The 24,319-nt window shown below is 43.4% G+C and overlaps 1 protein-coding gene across 1 annotated transcript in view; it reads left to right on the top strand.

Moving 5' to 3' along the window:
• The window catches only part of IL5RA (interleukin 5 receptor subunit alpha), a 36,619-nt gene that overhangs the window by 6,102 nt on the left and 6,198 nt on the right, over positions 1-24,319 (top strand). Inside the window, exons 4-10 of the mRNA XM_004738402.2 lie at positions 1,635-1,780; positions 3,018-3,156; positions 6,083-6,236; positions 6,311-6,498; positions 8,525-8,670; positions 11,952-12,090; positions 23,640-23,736. Of these exons, the coding sequence (XP_004738459.1) occupies positions 1,635-1,780; positions 3,018-3,156; positions 6,083-6,236; positions 6,311-6,498; positions 8,525-8,670; positions 11,952-12,090; positions 23,640-23,736 (1,009 nt within the window). The remainder of the gene's footprint in view (positions 1-1,634; positions 1,781-3,017; positions 3,157-6,082; positions 6,237-6,310; positions 6,499-8,524; positions 8,671-11,951; positions 12,091-23,639; positions 23,737-24,319) is intronic.

Here is a 24,319-nt window from a genome sequence, read left to right as displayed (position 1 = left end):
CAGCAGTGTTTCTTTTAAAAAAATTATATATATATACATATATACATACATATATACATATATACATATATACGTATATATGTGTATATATGTATATATGTATATATGTATATATGTATGTATGTATGTATATATGTATATATATATAACATATAACAAAAAATGATAGCCTTGTTTTTTTCTCTTAAAAAACCCTCAGTTTGAAACTGGATTGTTAAAAGAAGAATACTTATTCTTATCAGAATCCAAACTCTTTAAACACACTAGTACTTGAAGAAAACAAAGTTGGCTGGAATGCACATTTGATGACAACGGGGAATTCTATTCGGAGTGTGGGCGCATGGGCTCTGTGGAATGGAGCTGGGGCCCATGTGTGGAATGGCTTCCCATGCAAGGGGTTGGTTACGAGTCCTCACAACCAAAGAATAAAAAACTTCCACTATGTTTTGGTTCAGAAACTTGTTAATCTATGGGTCTGGTATAAGGACAGAGTCTAAAAAAGAAGATTATCACACAGTCTGTATGTAGTGTTGTCTAAGAGAACTTTCTATGATAAGGACACTATTCTATATCCTCATTCTGTAATGGAGAAGACACTACACATAAGCGACACAGAGTGCTTGAAATATGTATGGCTCATGCAACTAAGGTAAGGAACATTTGGTTTAACTCACATTTAAATAACCGTATATGGCCAGTGGCTACCATAGTGGACAGTGTTTTATAGACAAAGTCCTACAAGCCATATGTGGCAGGTACGGATGCAGAGTTGTACAAGGCTATTCAAAATTAAAGGTCAATGGAAATACCCGAACCATGTAGTAAGTGAATAAAATTCAGTTTCCTAATAGTGTGTACAATATTGTCCTAGTTTTAGGAAGCAATTTAAAAAGTTGTAGCAACATATGCCAAGGACAGAAAATAATGAATGTATCACATATTAACACTATTTTCCATTGCAGGATTAGAAGTAATTTTTCTTTCTTTTTCTTTTTGCTCACCTGTGCTTTCCAAAATTCCTAAAATGAGCAGGCATTGATTTTGTAATTTAAAGGCAAGTTTTTATTTTGAAAACAGTGGTTCAAAGAAAAAACCCTTTTTTCTATTAAGGTCTAAGTAGTTTTGCTCACAAATTGTTTTGACTTGGAATCATAATGAGAAATAAATTAATTTTACTTCAAGAACCAGTGCAAATACAAATATTGAAGTACATTGATGTAGTAGAAAAAAGAGGTTTATGAAACATAGTCATTATATGTCATAAACCCTGATATTTTCTATCCTATTTTCTTCCATGTCATCAGAACAAATTCTAGCCATAAACCAGTAAGTTTTTCCAGCCGATTTATAGATAATGGCCCTCAGCCTGAAGACTGTATTTATAATAAATGATATATTAAAGTATTCATATTTCAGTTTAAAAAAAACCCTGCATATGCTATAGGGAAATACCTGGGCAAAGTTAGAAAGATAATGAATTAAAAGCAGTTTTAAGCAACTGTGTTTCCAAAATTATTTCCATCTTAAACCTTCTAATACTCGTAAAATCCTATACTACACCCTGAAGGTCTTGGGCAATTTAAAAGTGCCACCTTCATGCAATCGAACATCACGTGGCTCCTTTTCACCAACAGCTTTACTTCTCCCACCTACCAATTTCACCATCAACGTTACTGGTCTAGCCCAAGTTCTTTTGCGCTGGGAACCAAATCCTCATCAAGAGCCAGGGAATGTGGAGCTGGGCTATCGAGTGAGAATTAATGCTCCGCAAGAAGAAGATGTAAGTATTTATTCTGACAGTCGTCTTTATTCAGAGTCCATTTTAACACTGACTGCTTTTTCCCCGGCGAATGAACTTTTAAGTCACCCTACTCCCCGCCAAACATATGGACTCAAGGGTTTTCTGTTAGACTCTGAGCAGAGTAGGGTGCCTGTTGAAATGACAGTGAACTATTGCCAGGCGTGTTGCTAGGCATTCCGCAGCAGCACAAACATTTTAACTTTGCTCTGATTCTTTCACCAAGAAAAGAAAGTGTAGTGAATGTGAAGGTAAAACAGATTTGATACTTGAAAATAGGCAAAGAGAAAAAGATAGGGAAGAGAGCAGTGGAGTAAAATGGGAAGCGGCCGGAGGCCTAGCCAGAGAAGCCAAGTTCAAATTCAGGGTCCGCCACTTCCTGCCTTGGCAACCTTGGGCCAGTCACTACACATCTCAGAGACAGGGCTTTTCCATATCCCATTGAAGGGATTATGTTAAAGCCCCCAATACTTAGGACATGTGTAGTAAAGTGAGATGAAGGAAGACGCAATTAGTATTAGTTTTTTTTTTTTTTTTTTTTTTAAGATTTTGTTTATTTGAGAGAGAGAGAGGGATCAAGAGAGCGAAAGCACAACCAGGAGAGGAGGAGCAGAAGGAGGGGGCGAAGAGGCTCCCTACTGAGCAGAGAGTCTGACATGGGGCTCGAGTCCAGGACACTGAGACCAAAGGCAGAGGCTTAACCAACTGAGCCATCCAGGTGCCCCAGTATTAGCTGCTTTTACTTTCAATATGGAATTCTAGAGAATTTTCCCTTAGAAAGTACCCTCTGCGGAAGAGACTGGGACTAGAGAGATGGCTGAGGTGAATGTGAGCCCTAATCATAGTATTTTGTTTGTTTTTATAGGAATGTGTTCATCTATCACTGATAAATCATTATATATTATTGTACCTTTTTTTTTTTAACACCCAAATGCTAGAATTGGGTCATTTATTTACTCGCTCATTTTTAAAAAATGAACTTTGTTGTGGTATGAGTGGTGTATAAAAAGCTGTATGTATTTACCTAACTTGATGAGTTTGGGGACAAGCAGATATGTACCTGTGAAATCACGTGCTTAATTATGTTCTATCCAAACTAGTTCATTGCCTTTTATTTATGTGCCATTTAAAGAGTGGAAGAAAATGCCTATCAGATTAAAATAGCTCTTTTAATGCTCTTTCCCTTTTCTGGATCATGACTTGTGGTGTTTATTTTTAGTATGAAACCAGAAACACTGAAAGCAAACGCGTAACCGTTCTTCATCAAGGCTTTTCAGCAAGTGTGCAGACCATTCCGTGGGACGGCCACTCCCTCCTCGCAAGCAACTGGGTTTCTGCGGAGCTTAAAGCCCCTCCGGGTAAGATGGGTGCTTAACAGCCTCACATTGTATTCCTGACTTTGCAGATCAGGCAAAGCTGGAAAAGTAATTGGCTTTTCTTCTCCACAGTCAGTCGGCAGTTCCTCCTAACTCATAACCCACCCCATTCCATCTGGTGCACCCCTGCACACAGCTCGCACGTCTCACTTCCCAGCTCCCACATCACAGGGTCATCAGCAAAATCACGGCCAATGAGGTCTTTCATAATTGGGCTGTAAGACATTTTCCAACCATACCCAACACGATTCCTCTGCTTTTCTCAGACAGATTTCTAACATGGACTCTGCCCCCGCACCCCCTCTTCTGAAGCAGCTTTTTCTTCCCTCAGAGACTTTGCTTTCTTGGATTCCCCTCTGCTTACTTTTCTGAATCCTTCCCATACCTCAAAGCCCAAATCAAAATGCACCTCCTTTATAAAGCCCTTTTATTTTTCATCCTATACACCGAAGAAGGCTCTTCCTCCTCCAAACCCATTCAGGGGCTGTGTTACTCATTTGGCACATATGCCTCTATCTTTCACAAATTAATAGCTTTATACACTGCCACCTCTGGATATAAGCCTTGTGGGGGTGGGCAGCAGGGACAGTGTCTCATGCTTTACTGGGCCGGGAGAGCAAGCAATACAACCTTCCAGAAGGAGCGATCCCCCCTGTCCTGTCTATGCCGCTCCGCACACTCTAGGATGTGTCACAGCAAACTGAAGGAAGCTTCTGATGGTTCACAGAAGCCACAACACTGAACAACCCACCGTGAGTAACGAGGATAGACAGAAGCCACTGTCTATACTGTCCTCTGTGGAAAACTGGGGTTTCTGATATGTAGAATCAGTGATACCTGTGATTAAACCCTTGGAAAAACCACACACACACACACACACACACACACACACACACGGGAAAGAGAGAAGGATCACTGTGTCCCAGGTCATCTGAGTGTTCCTAGTAATAGCTGTCTTGACCCATCTGGCCTGCAGGTAATCATCCAACCATTATCTTGTCACCTCACTAAATGCAATGGCAACACAATCCCTGAGTTGCATCGATGATGGAGAGCAGCACTGTGAACATCTTTCTGTTCACTCTTGAGAACACGCTGCAAAGACCATGGAGCAGCCAATGCACAATGGCCTTGATTCAAGTTCAGAGACTAATCTAAGGTAGACAGACACAAGGTCACAAATACAGACCTCTGTGTGGCTACCTCAGAATCATGTGTCCTCAATTCTAATTATTCTCTGAGCATGTCAATATATGGTGACATGAATGAAAAATTAACTCTCCCTTGAATCAAAATGAATTCATACCAAATAATTACTTGGAAGAGAGGTAGGAGACAGATAACAGGAGACTCTAAACTATATTTGGGTGTGCAACAGCACACTGAGTGCAAGGCATCCACGTTAAGTCCGTGTACCTTTGTCATATTTGAATATACAGAAAAAACCTATCCGGCAGTGCGTGGTAATAACACAAAGTAGCTAGTGTCCCTTTTGTCCAAATTCTCTGCAGACAAGAGGAGCCTGTCGTCTTCTCTGCTTTGAACTACCCTGGCTGACAGTGATAAATGTGATCACAGAATTGACTTAAACTAAGCTAAAAAGACCCCTTCTATCATTTGAGACTCAACCTAAGGGCTCCCACTTTGATGAGGTCCTCCCTGGCCCTCAGCACAAAGTGTTTTTCCCCTCCTGTGAACAACCACAAGGCCAGTTTCACCACATGTGTTCAGAAGAGAGCCCTAGTTAACATGGTGACAATGTGGTTTGAAATGGAAACAAGGCTTTCCAGTCAAATCTTCACAAATTCTGGGTGAAGTGAACATAATGCGTTTGGTGAAAAATTGCATGATTCTTTAATATCTTTGCACAGTAAAGCTGACTTCCATAGACTAGTGTGCATAGACTCTCCCAGGGAATGTTTTGTTTTTGTTTTTTAAATATTTTAGGTATTTATTTGAGACAGAGAGAGATAGCAGCAGATACAGCGAGAGAGCAAGAGCAAGGGTGGGGAGAGGGAGAAGCAGACTCCCCACTGAGCAGGGGGCCTGATGTGGGGTTCCATCCCAGGACCCTGGGATCATAACCTGAGCCAAAGACAAATGCTTAACCCACTGAGCCCCCCGGTGCAGGAGGGAGTATTGTTATTTTTTCAGTGCTGCCAGCACCCACTTCCTTTGGAGCAGCAATCTCTGTTATTCAGGACCCATTTGAGTGCGACCTAATGAATCACATATTTCTAGGATGGAAAGCAGCACTGGAGACCTTTCTTTGCCAACTCTCCTGTTTACAGCTGGAAAATCTGAGGTCCAGAAGAGTGGGCTTCAAGGTATCACAGCTCATTATAGAAAAATGTGGCATTAGGGGCTCCTGGGGGGCTCAGTGGGTTAAGCCCCTGCCTTTAGCTCAGGTCCTGATCTCAGGGTCCTGAGATCAAGCCCCGCATCGGGCTCTCTGCTCAGCAGAGAGCCAGCTTCCCCCTCTCTCTCTCTGCTTGCCTCTCTGCCTACTTGTGATCTCTGTCAAATAAACAAACAAACAAACAAATAAATAAATAAATAAATGAAAAATGTGGCATTAGGATATCAAAGTCCCTGGGCCCCAAGGCCTGAATAACAACCTCTTGCACTGCTCTTAAAGTTTCATACAAATATGAAATCCCACACGCACACCTCCTTTGTCCAAAGTAGCCAGAAAGTTCAATGCCAGAAACTCAGCCTCTGGAATCCTAGCTTCACCCCCTCATAAGCTGGCCCTTTGCCAGTAGGTTTCTGTAAATCTTGTGGTAACAATTACTTTTTTTCATGGTAAGATGTTCCCAATCACTACAGTTTCAGAGAAAGGGCAAAATTTAATAGCTGTTGTGGCAATGTTTTATTCTTATTTTTGACCCTCTTATTGACTATCCAGGGTCTCCTGGAACCTCAATTGTGAATTTAACGTGTACTACGACGACCATGTTAAATAACTCTAATCCGTCAAGGCCATACCAAGTTTCTCTTTACTGTACCTGGCTCGTTGGCAAGGATGCCCCCGAGGATACCCAATACTTCTTCTACTATAGGTGAGTACCTATTTTTACTTATGCAAATGCATTTTTTCCTCTCGTCTTAACCACTTATGAGTGTTGCCATTTAGGTATGGTTCCTCGACCGAAGAATGCCAGGAGTACAGGAAAGACACACTGAAGAGAAACATCGCGTGCTGGTTTCCGAGGACGTTTATCAGAAGCCGAGGGAGTGACTTGCTGGCGGTGCACGCTAATGGCTCCAGCCAACGTGCCGCAATCAAGCCTTTAGATCAGCTGTTTGCTCTGCATGCAATTGGTAACGTAGACTCAACTCAGAGCTGAGATAACCAAATCCCAGCATTAGATGGCGTTCTCAAGATCACCTAGTTTGACTAATTTTCCAATACTAAGTGACCATCTGTCCCCTCCCTGACAATCACAGGGACCAGCTTTCTCAGCCTCAGCACCACCGATATTCCTGGTTGGGTAACTGTCTCACAGGAGCTGACCTGTGCCTTGCAGGATTTTGAGCACCATCCTTGGTCTCTACCTACTAGACCAGCATCCTCCCCCACAAGCTGTGACAACAAAATGTCTCCCAGTATTTCTAAATGTCCCACGTAGGACAGAATCTCTACCACATGAGAATCACTGAACCAGGCATGTGAACTCACTGCTGGAGGGAGCAGCCCCTTCTCAGCTCTGACTCGATATTTTTGTCCATTGGTCCTGTGATGGACTGGTACCACCTCCAAATAATTCTCATCTCCATCCCAAGACGGTCTTAGAGCTAGCCAAAGACAGCCAGCTTTCTTATCCTGAGATTTCTCCTCTGCAGGCTTCCCACTCCCAATTCCTCATGCTTTCCTCTTAGGATCCTTTGCCATTCTGGTCTGTCTCCTGCGGGTGATCTGAAAATGCCTTGCTCAACATGTGATTCTCAGATCTGACCATATTAAGGTTTCATTTGCTCTGTTCTCAAAATAGAAATAGTCTCCTTCATCCTAGATACTTGTATTAATGAAACTCATAAGGAGCCTTTCCTGTCAAATTATTACTAACGCTCAAGATTTCGATCGTGGCATATTTACTGGCATGGGCTGTGGAGTCAGGCTGCCTGGGCTTGGATCCTGTCTCCCCTGCTGACTGGCTGAGGGACTGTAGACAAGCTGGTCATTCCTCTGTGCCTCAGTCTTCTCATTAGAAAGAAATGGGAAGAAATTAAAACTTCCTGCAAGGTTTCTGTGAGAATTAAGTATGTTAATAACCATACAGTGCTTAGCACAGTGCCTGGTAATTGTACATAATTATAAATATATAAAATATTATTTAAAGGGACAGGATTTATCTAAATCTATATCAAATGAAATAGAACTTCTTTTAAAGAACCATCTCACTAAAGAGGTTATGCAATTCTATTCAATAGTCTATTTCTCAAAGGACCTAAAAATGTCACTTTCCTGAAAACTGGTAATAAAAAATCCCGAGGAGGACCTAGGAAACAATATTAATATGAAAATGGACACAACCTGACACAGACCACAGGAATTCTTTTTCCTGTATGATTTTTATTTCTTTGAGATAAATTCCTCATATTACTAAAAGAAATACATTCTTGATTACATTTTTATCTGCTTAGGGAATGGCAGGTTCTGGAACCAACAGGTCCCATTCTTAGCTTGCCCCTATGATTCATTAATTGTGAGATCTAAGTCACATAACCTAAGAGAAGAATGCTTACTTAGAAATGATTTCCACCCACATCACTACAAGATAATCAAGTGGTAAGTCAGGGAAGAGAACTGTAGAGTTGTAAATTAAGACAAATGTGGTGCAATCCATTCTTTTTATACAAGAGAAAGTTGAAACTTCCCACTCCAACCCCCAGACAAACTTGAAAGAAGGCAAACAAAACAAAATGAAACAAAACTGAAGCTCAGAATGAGGAAATTACTAGCCAGGGTCACACACCTGACTCAGCAGAGGCAGGGCTCAGGGGAAAGCTCCAGAGCAATTTTTCTCCAGGATGAGGTTGACTCAGTCTGGTCCTGCAGGAGAAACAGGGATAGCGAGGTGGATCCTGCAGTGAGCTGAAGGGGAAAGGGACCCCACCATTTGGAATAGGAATAGGAATAGGAATCCTTTAAGATTCCAGTAGAAATCTCTTCAGCACTACAACATAGGAGTCATCAGTGAGCCACTGGGGTCTTTGGGCTTGGGGGTCAGTCAGCTAAATCCCGAGGGTAGGTACTTGAGAGGATTGTATCTTAGAAATGCCTTGAGGAGTATGAGTGGATTGAATTTATCAGCCCAGACCACTGACCTTTCATTCTCTAACCTAGATCGAATTAATCCTCCCGTGAATGTCACAGCAGAGATTGAAGGAAACTATCTTTCTATTCAGTGGGAGAAACCCATTTCTGCCTTTCCAATTCACTGCTTTGAATATGAAGTGAAGATTTACAATGCAAGGAAAAATTATTTTCAGGTAATTCTTTAGATTATTCCAATATTTGATGATCGCATTCTCTTAGAAACATTTTAAAAATTCTATTCAGTGACAGCTGTGCTTATAACTTGGAACTAACAACGGCAAAGGTAACTTGCATCTACGCAAGTTTTGTAAAAATAAACCAAACTTTACTGACATTCTGTGTTGAAAGGACATACTTTGGGTTCAAAATAACATAAAGGATCAGATAACAACTCATGAGCACGACTATTGGTGCAAATATAAAATGTTGCAGCTGCTATGGAAAACAGTATGGCGGTTTCTCAAAAAATCAAAAATAGAATTATTGTGGGATCCAACAATTCCACTTCTTGGTATACATCCAAAACAACAGTAAGCAGCATCTCAAAGAGAAATTTGCACATCCGTGTTCATAGCTGCATTATTCACAGCAGCCAAAAGGAGGAAACAACTCGAGTGTCCACTTACCGGTGATGAACGGATCAATAAAATGTGGTCTATCCGTACAATGCACTATTGTCCGACCTTAAAAAGGAAGGGGATTCAGACACATACTACAACCTGGATGAACCTTGGAGGACACAGTGTTAAGTGAAATAAACCAGTCACAACAAGACCAATATTATAGGACCGCACTTACAGGAGATACCAAGGGTAGTCAAATGCAGAGAGACAGAAAGTAGAATGGTGGTTTCTAAGAGCTGGGAGGAGGGGGGCGTGGGGGCTGTTTTTCATGAGTAGAGTTTCGGTATCAGAGGGTCTAAGAGTGCTGGAAATGGTTGCACAACAAGGTGAATGTACTCACTGCCAGAGTTAAGATGGTAAATATTATGTTTTCTGTCTTCACTGCAACTGAAATATACTTGTTAGCACTAAGGAACAACAAGTTGAAGGGACAAAGAACTGAGAAGCCGGCCAGAGTTGAGGAAGCATCAGCTCTGGGTCAAGCCTTATTATGCTAATTTATTCCATCTTCCCAGTAACTCCATTAAGTCACCCTCATTCCCATTACATAGGAAAGTGAGGCCAAGAGATTAAGCCCCTTGGCCCAAAGTTACTCAACTGGCAAAGCTTAGGGAAGTTAGGATTACTGCTGGCCTCTTACTGATAGTAGGCAGAGCAAATTCCACTCCACCCAATTTAATTCAGCCAATACTTAGGAATCGGTTTCTGTGTGGGAAGTAAAAGATAAGGAAGATAGTGTCTCTGCCATCAAAGGGCCTAGTTTAGCAGGCACAGGGGGTAGGCCAAGCAACCCCCTACTGAGGGCCAATTGGGCAAAATCAGAAAAGGGGAGTAGAAACATGCATGGTGAGCAGAGGAGACCCACTTCTGTAACCAGCACTTCCCAAAATACCTATGCTGAAAGACTGGCCTTCTTTTTTTAAAAAATTTTCTACTCTAATTTCTAATTTTTCATTAGAATTCTAACTCAATTTCCAATTGTTCTTTTGTAAAATACAGTAAAAAGGAAAGGCTAGAAAAATCAAATATACCCAGAGAGAAGCCCAGCAAGCATGGGCTTGGATGTTGGGGCCATGTCAAATTGCTACAACAGCTTTGAAGCTGTCCTCTCAATTTCTGTGTTTCCCTCACTGAGGCTCAGAAATAAATAGCTCCTGGCCCCCAGCAGTCTGCCAAGTGCTCTTGGAGTGGCAGGGGGTCTAGGCAGAAGGCATAAGAGAGCGAGGCTCCTTCAGCCAAGTGGCCATAACTGAGTCGGTCTGGACATAAAGCCAACCTTGGGATAATAAGTCTAGATCCTACACTGGGACTTTTCCCAGAATGACTGAGATTTAAAAGGAAAAAAAAAAAAAAAAGGAGTGGTTTCTCCTTTTAAAACCACTGCCAGAGGCACTGAAAGCTACTCTAGAATTCAATTCAGTACAGAACTGCGACTGCATCTGCAAAATCAAAGAATAATATTGGTAGCAGCATGAAAGATAGACACGTGTGGAGGGGGCATGTGGACAGGCACGTGGGGTTAGTGGTTCTGGCAACGGGCCAAGCCGAAGATCACTGAAGACGTCAGGCAGTGGTCATGGGGTAGGGGAGCAAGGGGGGCACACCCAGAAGAACGCATGATGCAGGTGTTGGGGATACGTCTCTGGTGTGGGGCCTACAGGATTAGCTGAATGGTGTGGGCACTGAGCAGTAGTGAGAAGATCGGAGAAAGGCTCATTTGTGAGAAAATAGCTTCACTGTCACACTAGAGACGTTGGCCCAGATATCCTGTGGCAAACTAGCATTTACTGAGCACCTATTATTGTATTCAACTAACCAAATTGCTGTTTTTGCTCATCAAAGATGGGTTGGATATTCATAGTTTTCATAGGATTCGACCCAGTACGTTCTTAAACTTGGAATTACAAAGGTACTTCCATTTAGTTCAATAATTCATGCTTGGGTGGTGTTATTCCCATTTTATGGATGAGAAAAGAGAGGCTCAGGTCAAGGAATTTGCCTTGCAGGTAGTGTGGAGTAAAGGGTTCAAACTCAGCCCTTCCTAGATTCAAGGACTCTGCTCTTTTCTCTTCTCTATCACGGTGCCCACCCGATGGCTTCAGTTTGAGACATTCCTACACATTGGGGAATGGCAAACAACTTCTTCTTCTTTTTTTTGGTAAATGGCCAGATATATTAGGCTTAGCAAGCTGTATGGTTTCTATCACTATTACTCAGCTCTACCACTGGGGAACAGAAGCAGCCATAGTAAACATATGTAAACAAATAGGCACGGGTGTGTTCCAGTAAAGCTTTACCTGTGGATACTGAAAGTTCAGTTTCATGTGTCATGAGGTCTCTTTTGATATTTTTCAATCATTGAGAGTTACAGTAACCATCGATAACTTATAGGCCCTACAAAAAGAGGCAGCAGGCCGGATGGGCCCACACACTGTGGTTTGCTGATTCTTGCTGAAAAGCATGGAAATCGATACTGTCTAGTAATATGACTGCAGAATATGGTGGGACAAGATGAGGGGGGATTATGCGTTCTACTGGCCACTCCAGTCTGTTCATCAGGAAACATCACTAGACCCACACAAATCATCTAGATGTTACCATTGACTTTTTCTTTATTTTGGTTACAAGATCGCTTACCCCAAAGGGTAGCTGCCCACACATTCAAACTGGAACTTTCTAGAATAAACGAATCAGTGCCCGTCCTATTGATTTTCAATGGATCAGGTAACAGTGAGACATGTCACTTAGGTACAACCTTCTATTCTGATAACTGATATAACTTAAATTACATGTCCAGAGATTCTTATAATGCTATTTTTTCCCCCATTTAGACAGAAAAAATGACAACGAATACATTCATCTCGATAACTGATGATATTTCTAAGTATTCCATTCAAGTGAGAGCAGCAGTGAGCTCTGTGTGCAGACAGACGGGGTTATGGAGTGAGTGGAGCCAAACAGTATATGTGGGTGAGTCTCTTGTTTATTTTAAAGCGAGCGACCTTCCTCATAGTTAACACTGATAATCCTGGAAAGTGTACACATTCATTCATGGACCCAAATGCCTCCTCTTCCATCAGCCTACTGCCCTTTTGACGGCTGCCGTGCTCACTCAGCTTCAGACAGCGATCCCATAACCTGCAGGTGTGGCCTTGCACCTTCAAGACAGAAAATCCACAGCCTGTTTGTCATTGCCTGGGTGTACTGGGTTTCCGTACATGTTTTATGGCAAAGTAGACAGTCAGAAAGCGGCTAACTCTTGTGTGTGCTGCCACTAGGCAGCCTGAGGACATGGACTTCCGTGGCTCAGTGTTGCATGAGATCAATGAGAACACAGAACAGTGGAGGGAACACGGGAGTCGTACCCAGGTGGCAGGAACGTAACACCCAGCTGTGGTATGTGATGACTGCATACCCTTGGAAAAAGTCCCCTCTGACTTCGCTTGGGTTCCCTGGACAAAACACATAATGTCCACCTCACTGCCTCACGGGGTACCGTGAAATAAAAAACAATGATCACAGGTGACATTTATGGATGGCTGTTTGCCAAACACGGCTCTATGCTCGACGCCCATTACCTCCGTGAATCTTACCAACAAACCTATTTTGCAGATGAGAAAGTAGCTTTGCAAGTTTGGGCAATTTGCTTAACTCTGTTTGCCCAGTGAGTGGTAGATATGAAGTGGCAGAGCTGCCTGCGGAAGGCCACGGGGTGACAGGACTATGGCAAGACACAAAGTGCTGAACAAATTAAACAATTTTGAGATCCTGGGAGCTAACTGTGTGGCTATGGCTGGTCAAGCGTGTGAATGTTATTTCTCACTCATCCTATGGGGTATTCATTGATCATGTGAAGAGTGTACTTAAGGAGAGCTTTCTTTCAGGCCCGTTGTAAAATTTTACATTTAAGTCATTCACTTAGGCTAATGGGTGGGTCTTCAGGAAATTCGTGGGCAGTGACCCATTAGATTATGTGGGTGTGAGTCCGATTAGACATGCATCAGGTAGATTTCCACAGAAGGTTGGGTGAGGTGAGAAAAGGCCTAAGACCTGCAGAGGGACTATGAGTCTGCAGGGGGGCTGGCCGTGCAGAGTTGCAGAGTTTGCAAAAAGGAATGGCACCCCCTAGAGTTGTGTGACAAACAGTCAGCACAGCCTTAAGGGGTGGCCCCCATATTCCCCCACTGGAACTCAGAGGAGCAGCACAAGTCTTCCTGGGAAGAGGGACAAGAAAGAAGGATAAAAGGAACAAAGATCGGGCAAGTGCACCTACTTCCCAACTGTGCCAAGGCCAGTCTTCCCACTGTCTTCTCCTCCCTGGGCTGATGCCCCCACCTGGCCGCACAGACCCAGCACACACACAACCTCCCTCCACACTGCTTCTTCTGCACAATGTCAATTCACTTTGCTTGCCAAGAGCAAAAGAGAACATTAATCAGTCCCAGGAAATTTTTAACAAGATTATTCCTTTTATCAAATGCCTGTGATAGAAGCTTAATTTTCATTACTTATATTTGGTCACTTTTTTTTTAAGTCTACGTTATTCCCCAAGGGCACAAAACTCATTGGCTCTGAATTATTGATATTTCTGAGTGTCTCCTGAACATTACTGCACAGAGAGCTTCAGAGATTTTTTCCATGCTGCCCAAGGACGTCAAACCAACACAGCAGAAACCAAGATGAGAACCCTGGCTAAGACGCTGGTTCTGCTTTCTGCATGTTTGAATCGTGAAGTTCAGGTCAGTGTTGACCATAGACAGTTTAGAACTTACAGAGCAAAAGCGACAGATCAGGAAATCTGGGTTTCAGCCGTGACTCTGTCAATGTCTAGTTCTCTGACTCAAACGTTTGATGGCAGAAGATAACACCTCACCAGCCAAGGGATCGGGGCTGGCTTCATGCGCTGTGCTGAGAGGGATTCTCAGGCTACATGTAGGTCTTAGGATTGCCAATCTCTTGTCACCCTGGCAGGGTACAGAGTGGTGATGAGCGAGCCTGGGTTTGCCACCCCTGACTAGTGACCTGTGCCTAACCTCGCTGGGTCCCAGTTCCCAGTTCCTTCACTTCAAAATGTGCAAGCTGCACCCCAAGATTATTCTGCACGCCCTCAGCCCACCACAGAAGTGCTGAGAGTGAAATTGTGATCCATAATGAGAATTTATTTTAAGCTTGTTTTTAATTTATTATTCACTCTCCACTTTAGAGCTTTCCTCCCATTATTATTTCCCAAATAACAGCTTCCTAGTTCAGAACTAGCTTCATTATAATTCCCCCCCAGGTATACCTCACTGCCATTATCTATGGCAAATCCCATTTCATTTACTGCCACCCTTTTCATAAGATGAGCTGATTAATATCCCCACTCACCTTACAAATCCATCGTTTCTGGAATTTACTCCCCTGCTCAGTTTAGGATCATTAGTGAATTTAATCAATGCAGACTTTCCATTTTCATCAAGATGATTAATAAACATACTAGGAAGTCCGGGCTCCTCTGGGACATGTTGCAGGGCTCTTCTTTACCCCCTTGAGGATGCAACCATAATTCCGCTCAGCTTGCAGTCTATCAGGCAATTTTGTCGCTCCATTCATTTCCTTCAGACACCTTCCTCCTCTCCCACCTTGTATATATGGCGCCCTGGAGCCCTCCCCTTCCATTTCCACTCTGCAGCCCCACTCAAATACCACCTCGTTCTCCAGTATTATTAAGTCCATCTCCTTTCATATAAGCAAATGGAGACCCAGAGATCTTAAATAAATCAGTAGTTCTCAAACAGCCCAGAAGTGGCTATTAATAGCTAATTTTCTCGAATAGGTGACATAGTCATCCATTGGCAAAATGGAATAGATTTGCTTCACTCATGAACCCATGATAGCCCAAGGTTATTCAATAGTGAGACCCAGGAAGGCTAAGTTTTGACAGTGAGAGAATCCGGCAGGCAAGTGTCTGGAACCTTGGCCCTACATGGGCCCTCCTGTGCTAGGATTTCCAACACATAAAACATGTTTGTTTTCAAATGGAAATAGCAGTTGGTTTTGTTTTATCAACACTGGTTATCAACTGCCCTTCCTCGACTGGCCTCTGCGTCTTATCTTAAGAGCTAACTTCCTAATTTTCACTCCTCTTTCTCCTTTTCAAATCTTTCTTAACTTCCGGATTCTTCTGTTCCCCTATTATCTCTGCTGTCTCCTGTTTACCTAAACCTCTGCTCTCCTGACCCTGGTCCTATGAAGCCTTCCATTTGCTTCAGTCCCTCATCTCTCTCCTTCTCCCCACTCCATGAACCTCGCACACCATGCATGAGAAAAGCAGTTATGAAAACCAAATGCCCTACAGCTATACCCTTCCCTTTGGAAAAGAGAGTATTGGTTATGTGAGCCTACCCTGCAAGCCTTTCCTGCCTTGTCACTGGTCAGGCTCAGTCTTTCAGAGACCTTATCAGAGATGGGTCTTAACCGCAATCACAGGCATGGCCCTCCCAACCAGCGATTGGGTTTGCCCCGACTTCACTGAAGGCCCTATCTGAAGGCCACCAGCTAGGTCACAGGTACAAAAATAAAAACAAAACCAGAAGCAAAAAAACCAACCCCCCCCCAAAAAAACACCTTTTAATTTAAAGATTTCTTTAGGCTTGAGATATGTAGCATTTGTACCTCTAGGAGTAGAGAAAAATGTTCCCGCCATCCTCTGCTGCCTTCGTAGGCATCTCTTTCCACAAGACACTTTAGAGGAAATCCGGGCCTTAGCTCTCCCGTCACAGTTTGGGGCAGCGGTGGGGGGACTGGTTCTTAGAGCTACGGGACCCAGCCTAGAGCCTGTAAGGACTTAAGGAAAGTAGGGGGAAGAAGAATATCAGGGATGTGTTTAAACATTTGGGTTGAGATGAAAGTAAGGTCCCCACAGGCAACTCTTGTGGACTTTGAGAGGCTGTGAATTTGTGAGGAAACACATGCATTGGCCTGGGTCTCCCGGACTCAGAAGCCAAGGGCGGCAGGTCCTGCAGCCTCACCCTGGACACCTCCTACGCTCTCTCCTCCTTTATTTTCTGCTTTGTCACCACATACTTTCTTTTTAAATTCTCTCACTGTGGTAGAACAGAGAGAAAATGAGCAAATGAAAACAGGAAGGGCAAACGTGGCAGAGGTCCCAAATTCAGTTTCCCTAGGTCTTCAAAAAGAATTCTGCAAGTGAAAAGGCTTTCATGAGGAAGGAGATGAACGCTGACAAAACTGGTCTAAAAAAATAAAAAGAGGTGACCTGATAACCTGAAAAGCCCACTTGGGCTTGCCTGAGGCTGAGGGAACTTGTGGGGATTCTGGGTTTTCTTTGCAAATGGGGGATTTCAGGTTGGTGAACATGGTAGTCAGGTCAGTCAACTGTGTCCTCAGATCCAGGTTCTTGTGGTTTCAAAGGCTGGTTAGTGCCTGGCAGGCCCACTGTTTGCTCTCAGCAGCGGGGGCGGGAGGGGGTAGAGGGGTGGGGGTTTGGCGGGGTGGGGGTTTGGCAGGGTGGGGGTGGGGACCATCTCACCCTTATGTGGTCCTCGTAGCCTGACGGAGGGAAGTGGACTAGCAGACTAGCTAGAGGGAAGATGCCAGACTCAGTTTCCAACTGTCAGGAACAGGGTATTCTACTGTGTTTTCTGGCATGGCTACCTCTAGTGGTGCCCACGCCGGCCTTCCACACATGATTTCTACCCCACGAAGGGCCTTGCAGGTGGGACAACAGCTCAGAGGAAGCAAGGACTATTGTTGAACCAGGCACCATGCTAGGCATATTCATCTATGCGATCTTGTGTATCTTCACAAACAAAAAATTTCCTTAATTACGTAGATTTATAGATTATGTGAAAAAAAGTTGCAGAGAAGTTAAGGAAATGCCTGAAGTGACAAAGCAAGAAAGTGGTAAACCTGGGTCTGGAACCAAGCCATAGGACTGGTTCCTCACCCTGTTCTTTCCATCATGCTTTCACATCCCAGAGGTCATGGTGCCAGCCAGGGAAATAGAGGCAGGAAGATGGGCAGTGGGAGCCAGGGTTTGTGAAAGGGTGACATTCTGCCAGCTTATGATAAGTTGTCAGTAATCTCATTTTAACACAGACCCTTGAGGATTCAGACCCTCCATGCCTTGTGTTCCTGTTTCCCTAGTATCTTGATGATTTGGTGCATTCCTTTCCCCTCCAGGTCTGAGTTCATTACTCTGCATTCTCAGGATTCTGACAGCCCTTGAATTTTGGTCGTGCTTTGATGACTTAGGGAAACCCTCTTGATTCTTCCGTTCTGACACAATGTGTTTAACTGCAATTATAATAACAAATATTTATTTAGCACCTATTATGTACTAACACTGGCCTGACAAATTTACCCACTCACTCAGTCCTTATCCCCATTTTACCAAATAGACAATGGTAACTGGAGAGGTCACCTGTTCAAGGTCACCTCCGTGGTGAATAACAACCAAGCCAACATCTCTTTACTCCCTTGTTTCTTTCTTTCTTTCTTTCTTTTTAAAATTTAATTTGTGTGTGTGTCCAAAAGTCACTGTTTATGCACCACACCCAGTGCTCCATGCAACACGTGCCCTCCATAATACCCACCACCAGGCTTGCCCAACAACCCTCCCCCCTCCCCTCCAAAACCCTCAGTTTGTTTTTCAGGGTCCACAGTCTCTCATGGTTTGTCTCCCCCTCCGATTTCCCCCAACTCACTTCTCCTCTCCTTCTCCCAGTGTCCTCCGTGCTATTCCTTACGCTCCACAAGTAAGCGAAACCATATGATAATTGACTGTCTCTGCTTGACTTATGTCACTGCCTTGTTTCTTATTTTTATGCAATGACCACAGCCTTTCAAGGGTGCTTGCTAGCAGGCTAATGGAAGGCCCAGGAGACTCTTAGGGAACAAAGTGCTGGGTTGCCTGGGAGTGCTATGTAGGAAATCCTGCAGAGGCCAACAAAAAAACAAGTTCTCTTGTCTACTTCCTCACGTCTAGCCCTGCGAGGCCTAATGAACAGTCCTGCAGCCATCTTTCCAGTGAATCCTGAACACACTGGTGCACGTGCATGTACAGTCTTCGTTTCCTCTCCATATTTCAGTCTACTTGAGCCCCATTTCCAGATAGGAGCACAGGGCACGTTTTGTCTATCTTGCTCTGGACCCTGGGCCACCCTACATTTTGTCCACTGAGGCTGCATTTACTGCCCTCTTTTTTCTCCCTAAACCAGGTAAAACCCACAGCCCACTTGAGAGCTGCCTCAAAAAGCTCATCCACATAAAAGGGTTACTTCTGACTTGTGCTTGCGATGGGAGCCTCTGACCTGGTTTGGGGTGCTGCTCACCGAAGATGCCACAGCCTCCCCTTGCAACGAGAGGCAAACTATGGGCAGCTTTATGGGCAGAGGCAGGCATAGCCTCTCCGTGACCTGGCACCTGCTGGTGCTGCCTGCCTTGTACCAGCACCTGCTGGTTCTATGAACACAGACCAGGGCTGCTTCATTGGAAGAGTCCCATCTATTTGCTAATTAGCTCTTTTCCCTTGAAACCTATTTTTAAGTCTGAAGTCAGATTCAAAATCAATATGGAAGCACTGAGAGCCACACTTGTGTGGAAAATTTAAGGTGGAGCAGCTTCCACACTGAATTGACCCTCCTCGGAGTTATTAGCCTGAACGCATAGATGACAGACTTCTGCACCAAGAGGGGCCACAGCATCAGGAGGGAAGTGATCTGACGAAGATCCAGAAATAGCCAGATGCAGGTGAAGGGGTTAAGTTGGTTGGGTGCCTAGGTTTATCTTCTCTCCCTGGCTGCCACCATCACATTCCCTCCCCCTTTCCATGCAACATCCTACCCCCACCCCTCACACTGCCAAGTCACAGAACAGAATTTTCAGCAGCTGGCTTGTTCTCAAGGTAAAATGGTGAGATGTCAAAAATGATAATGGAGGTCATCAGAAACCAGACAGCTGAGTTCCCAAATGCTGTAGGTTGACAATGTCAGAAGAGCATCCAGGAATGAGGTGGAGGGTCTGGAGGGCTTCTCTCCTTAGAAGGACCGATGGTGTGACTTCCTCTTTCTAAAACATCTCTGCATAACTAAATAGCAGGGCCTGTCAATTTCTTGAAAAGAAACATCTGTGGCTTCCGTTTTAGGGTAGGAAAGCCATTCTCCTTGAGTCAGAGAAAAGATTCAAGTTATCTGGAAATCCTTTTTCTTGAGAAAATATCTAAGGCCAGAGACCCCAAAATTCAAATTAATGATATATTCAGGGATCTCCCAACTTTTCGGTAGTGAAATTTTTACCACTTTGACCCAAAGGACATATGTACTACCCTTGGGACCTGTTCCCATTTTTTCTACCTTCAGTAAAATCAGAGTCGATGCTAACTTTAATTCACTCATTTATGTAACAGACTCGAGACTTTCACATTAAAAAATTAAACAGTAGATAATCCACAAGTAATTTCCTTTCGGCAGTGAGTATGTGAAAACTTTTCCTTGTACTAATTTTACCTGCCTGCTTATGTTTCCTTCACAATAACACTGACCTTGGCTCTATTCTCTGGGGGTGAGCTCTGTTCTCACTTGGTGGTAGGGGAATCTTTCTAAAGAGCATCAGGAACACTGCAGAAGCCAGGCCAGGAGAAACGACTCATTTGCCAACTCCCTCCAGGCAGCAACCATGACTTTGCTTCCCACATAGCAACTTACATGCATCAATAACTTTTTTTGATTGAATGAAATAAAATCAGTTGTCTCTGTATTTTTGCTAATTCAGTGAAAAACTTTTATCAAAGTGAGAGCCAAAGTGACTAGGTGGAGTGGTTTAACTGAAAAGATTTTTGTAATCATGGTCAGAAGTGAACGGTACGATTATCAGCGCTTGATGCATCTGACTATGAGGTATTTCACAATTTGAGACACAAATCGGACCAAGTGTGTGGCCCTGATAATATTTACAACACAGCTCTTTCTTTCTGTGGGACTCAAACTTTACCTGTTAAGTTTACTTACAAACCAGATAAGTTTTTTCTGCTGACATAACCCTTGCTAAATTTATGGAGTCTGGAGTTTCTGAATGAACTTATTAACGTTCTTGAATAATGGTTAAGAGCATGGAATGGTGGGTTTCAGAAATGGGGAAATGAAGCAGGAAAATCCCTTATTCAGGACATCAGACTGAGAAATAAAGCTAGATGGCACTTGACGGTATTAGTTCATTCCAGGTGTTCTTTCCATCAGCTATGAGCCAGCACAATAAAAACGAGGCTTCACGGGATGCTCGGTTACAACCCAGAAACTGAGTATTACTCCTAAAACCTTTCAGTATCTGTGGCACTTGGGAAAATAAAAGTTTTGCCTCCTTGAGTATCTGGTTTTTATCATTTCACAAAGTATGATTAATGCCTCTTTGTAAAATAATAGATATAAATGCCTAAAACTTGGGGCGCCTGGGTGGCTCAGTCAGTTAAGCATCTGATTCTCTCTTTCAGCTCAGGTCATGACCTCTGGGTTCTGAGATCGAGCCCCACATCAGGCTCTATGCTGGGTGTAGAGTCCACTGGCAATTCTCTCTCTCCCTCTCCCCCTCCTCCTCTGCTACCACACATGCTCTTTCTCTCTAAAAAAACAAACCTCAACCTTAAAAAAGATACTGTGGTTGTAGGTTTTTAATAAAGGGATTCGGTCCCAACGGCAGCCTGAGAACATCAGGGGGACCGCCGGTTTACAATGCAGCCAGCCTCCTCCTGAGGAAGCGCAGTGCATCAACTTTGCTATGTCCAATAGTGGGGACCCAACAGTGAAACAACGCTTCCCTGGTACCCACCTAGGAAGATGAATCTCAGGGGCATGTTCAGTGATAGAGAAATGCTTAGGATGTCTTAAGTGGAGCTCTTGCCTGGGCCGTGTGTCCTCAGTTTCGTGATGACGGGCGGTGGAATGGATCCCTCCATCACGGTTAAGAGCATCACCACTCAGCTCCCCCTGCGAGCTGTGTCCTCAGTGGACAGAGTCAGCCCTTCTCTGCTCCAGTTTCTCCATCTGCCAAGTGAGCATGGTGCCTATCTCGACATGCTCTTGTGAGAATTATGCTAAAATGCATGATAAGCACCTTGCATAGTGTCTGGTACCCATGAACACTCAGTAAAAAAAATAAGTACAGAAAATAAGCTGTTAGTTATGTCCAGTTATTGTTTCTATTTTTAATACTTTATGACAATTTACAAAACTTTAGCCATACAAACAACTACCTTTCTAAGATCAATTTTGTTAAAGGTAAGTACATAGGAAATGACAGTGGCCTGGATGGAGTCGGTGGTATTAGAAAAGGTGCTGACTTGGCACAAATCTTAAAGATTGTGTATTTCAACTTGCTTGATTTTATAGATGAGGGAACAGAGGCTCAGAATGGTGACCTCCACTGAAAGCAGAGAAGAGACTCCAGATTTCTACACTAGGCAAGGATGCACCCATGAGACCAAGGCAGGCCTCTCTTTTATGAGCGCGTATGATGTGATGATGTTAACTGAGTCAGTGGAGAAAGGCAGGGCTGGAGAGAATAGGAAGAATCAGAGACTTCCAAGGATCCCAATATGGAGACTATCATGAGGAAGTCAGTGAGAGAAGGCGTTCTGATCTGAAGGCGAGCAGATGTTCAGTTTTCAACATTGTCCACTTGGAGAAATATCTAAGTGGGTTTCACCTATGGGAAATTTCCTATCTAGAAGTGGAACCTTGGTGTTAGGGCTGGGCCAGGTCTAAGGACCTGGGAGAAGAACACACAGAATTAAAAGATGCAGCTGTGTTCAACACACTTTCCAGTGGAAGAGACCCAAGGGTCCCGAGCTGAGCTGAGAGGGTCCGTTGAAATTAAAAAGAGAAGGCAGAAATGCCACTGAGGAAGGGGAATATTGGGTTAAAGAGCCAAGGACTTGGTATCAAGGTGGGCGCAGCCATCATGTCTGAAATTAGGAAGGAGACCAGGTAAAATAGTTCGAAAAAGAAACCACATGTCCTTTGAATTTGACTATCAACAAATAAAAAAGCAGTTTCTGGGGTGGGAAATGAAGCAGCCTGAATCCCTTATTCAAGAAATTAGGCTAGGAAATAAAATAGGAAGATATTTGATGAGAGTTGGGAGAGATGGCAGAGCAAAGTAATGGCTTATTCAAGATAAAGGACTCTATGAATATTTGAAAGCAGAAGGGAAGAGATGAAGGAGGAGAGATTAAAGCTTTGGGGAAGTAGAAGATAAACCCCGAGGAAGAGTTCTCAGGAGGCAAAACAGCAAGAGATCAAGGCAAAGTTGGGCTCACTGGCATTAAATCCTCCAGACATCTCTCCCTCTTGATATGTTGAATGTTTTGAGTTTGAAGTTATGTCGGAGCTTTGGGAAGACTTAGGGTATTTATAAGGACTTGAAAGTTCCACTTACTCGATTTCATTTTATAAATGAAACAATTAATGGCAAACTGAAGTTTGGGGTCCATTTCCTCTGGTGTGGTGTGGCTTGAACTTCCCCCACGCACTTAGCACAGCTGGCATTAAGTCATTACCTGTGTTATTATTTGCTTAGAGTCTTTCCTTTTTGATGGATCTAAATAGCACACAGGGAAAGCCCACATGTGTGCTTTAATCCAGCTCCCAGCAACCTCTGCAGGGTCAAACATAGTGTGGGAGTCTGATAAATATTTGTGAAACGGGTGAATAAAGGAATGAATTAGTGAGTGGCCTCTCCCACAGAAAGCAAACTTGCATCCCGGGAGATAATGTAGGATTTGCCTTATTCTCTGGAAGTGAATCAGGCAGTTTAACAAGTGCATTGCCTCCTTAACAACCATGTTGTTAAGGACCTGGGGCTTTTCCTGAAAGCCTTTCCAGTATCTTAAAAAATCATCACATACCCCAAAGAGATCATGAAAACTAGAGAAGAATCTGTCCTTGAATGCAGATAAGAAGCAAATTTAACTGGAGAGTGAGATGGTATGCAACATATTTATACTTTCTCAATGGCAATTTGCTTCTACTTTCCTGTCCGTGAAGTGGGAAAATAATTGTTAAGAGGTGCTGAACATAATTAAGATTGCAAAGTACTTTTAGCAGAGTCTGATGCATTAGGGTTAACTCTGAGTTAACCATCATTTACTTTCTCTAAAAGTTAAGTTTCCAACCTTGTATATATTTTTATTATAATACAATTAGATTACTAAGAGGGCTTACCTTTTATAGCTTTTCCATCTAAAAACCTTACTACTCATCCAAAGCTGATAAGGTCCAAGATTCAGGAGGCATTACTACAACAAGTGCAGTCTATAAATCCCTATGGACTGCCTAAATCATGATTTAATATTAAAAGAGGCTTCATTTCACCCTCACAAAAAATCCCAGGCTCAGGAAAGCTAAGCTACTTGCCCAGCCTCACCCAGCATCGGCAACTCAAATCCAAGCTTTCTGATGGCTGCCTCAAGTAATTTTGCATATCCGTAGCTGATTGTAGCTCTGATTTCTTTCTTCTTCCATCAGGAAATGATGATCAGAAGCCCTCCACAGAATGGTTTCTCATCGTGCTTGTGGCAACCATTTGCTTCATCCTGTTAATTTTCACCCTTATCTGTAAAATGTAGGTATTTTTTTATTTCAATGTGTCCAATGAAGTCTGAGTATTGAATTTTTACACTTTCGCCATGCATCCGCTAGGGTGCTTGTTAGCAGTTGGAATTACAGCGCTTTGCTGTCTTTTGGACAGCCTTTCCAAGATGAGCAGGGACCAAATTAAAAAGTGAGAAACATCTTTAGATGATTTATGGAAACCAGACAGAGCATAGCAGGGCCCCACAGCCATTACACACCCTTCTTGAATTTGATGACAGTGTATTCATTTCTGTGAAGCTTTTTACTTTCATGTTCTTTTGATTCCTTTACTGCCTTCTCAGTATTTGGTTTTCTTAGGTAAGCCACTAGCAGACTCCTTTTATAGCTTGGATAAAGGAAGGCAGCCCCCTGGAGACTGAAGTCACCCCTGTGCCCACGAAATGATCTCCAGTTAGGAGGTGTCGACTCCTACCTTCACCCTTTGTTCACCTGGTCCCTGAGTGGCTTACTGTCCTTTGGTCAAATACAGATTGTAGAAAGGTCATGCAGATCTAGTGACCAATCCACGAGCCTGCAAGTGCCCCATAAGAACTCCTCACCCACTTTGGCTC

Source organism: Mustela putorius, unplaced genomic scaffold (assembly GCF_011764305.1).
Source record: "Mustela putorius furo isolate JIRA1106 unplaced genomic scaffold, ASM1176430v1.1 tig00003850_pilon_pilon_pilon, whole genome shotgun sequence".
NCBI classification, from domain to species: domain Eukaryota; kingdom Metazoa; phylum Chordata; class Mammalia; order Carnivora; family Mustelidae; genus Mustela; species Mustela putorius.
This window is presented reverse-complemented; position numbering and strand designations above follow the sequence as displayed.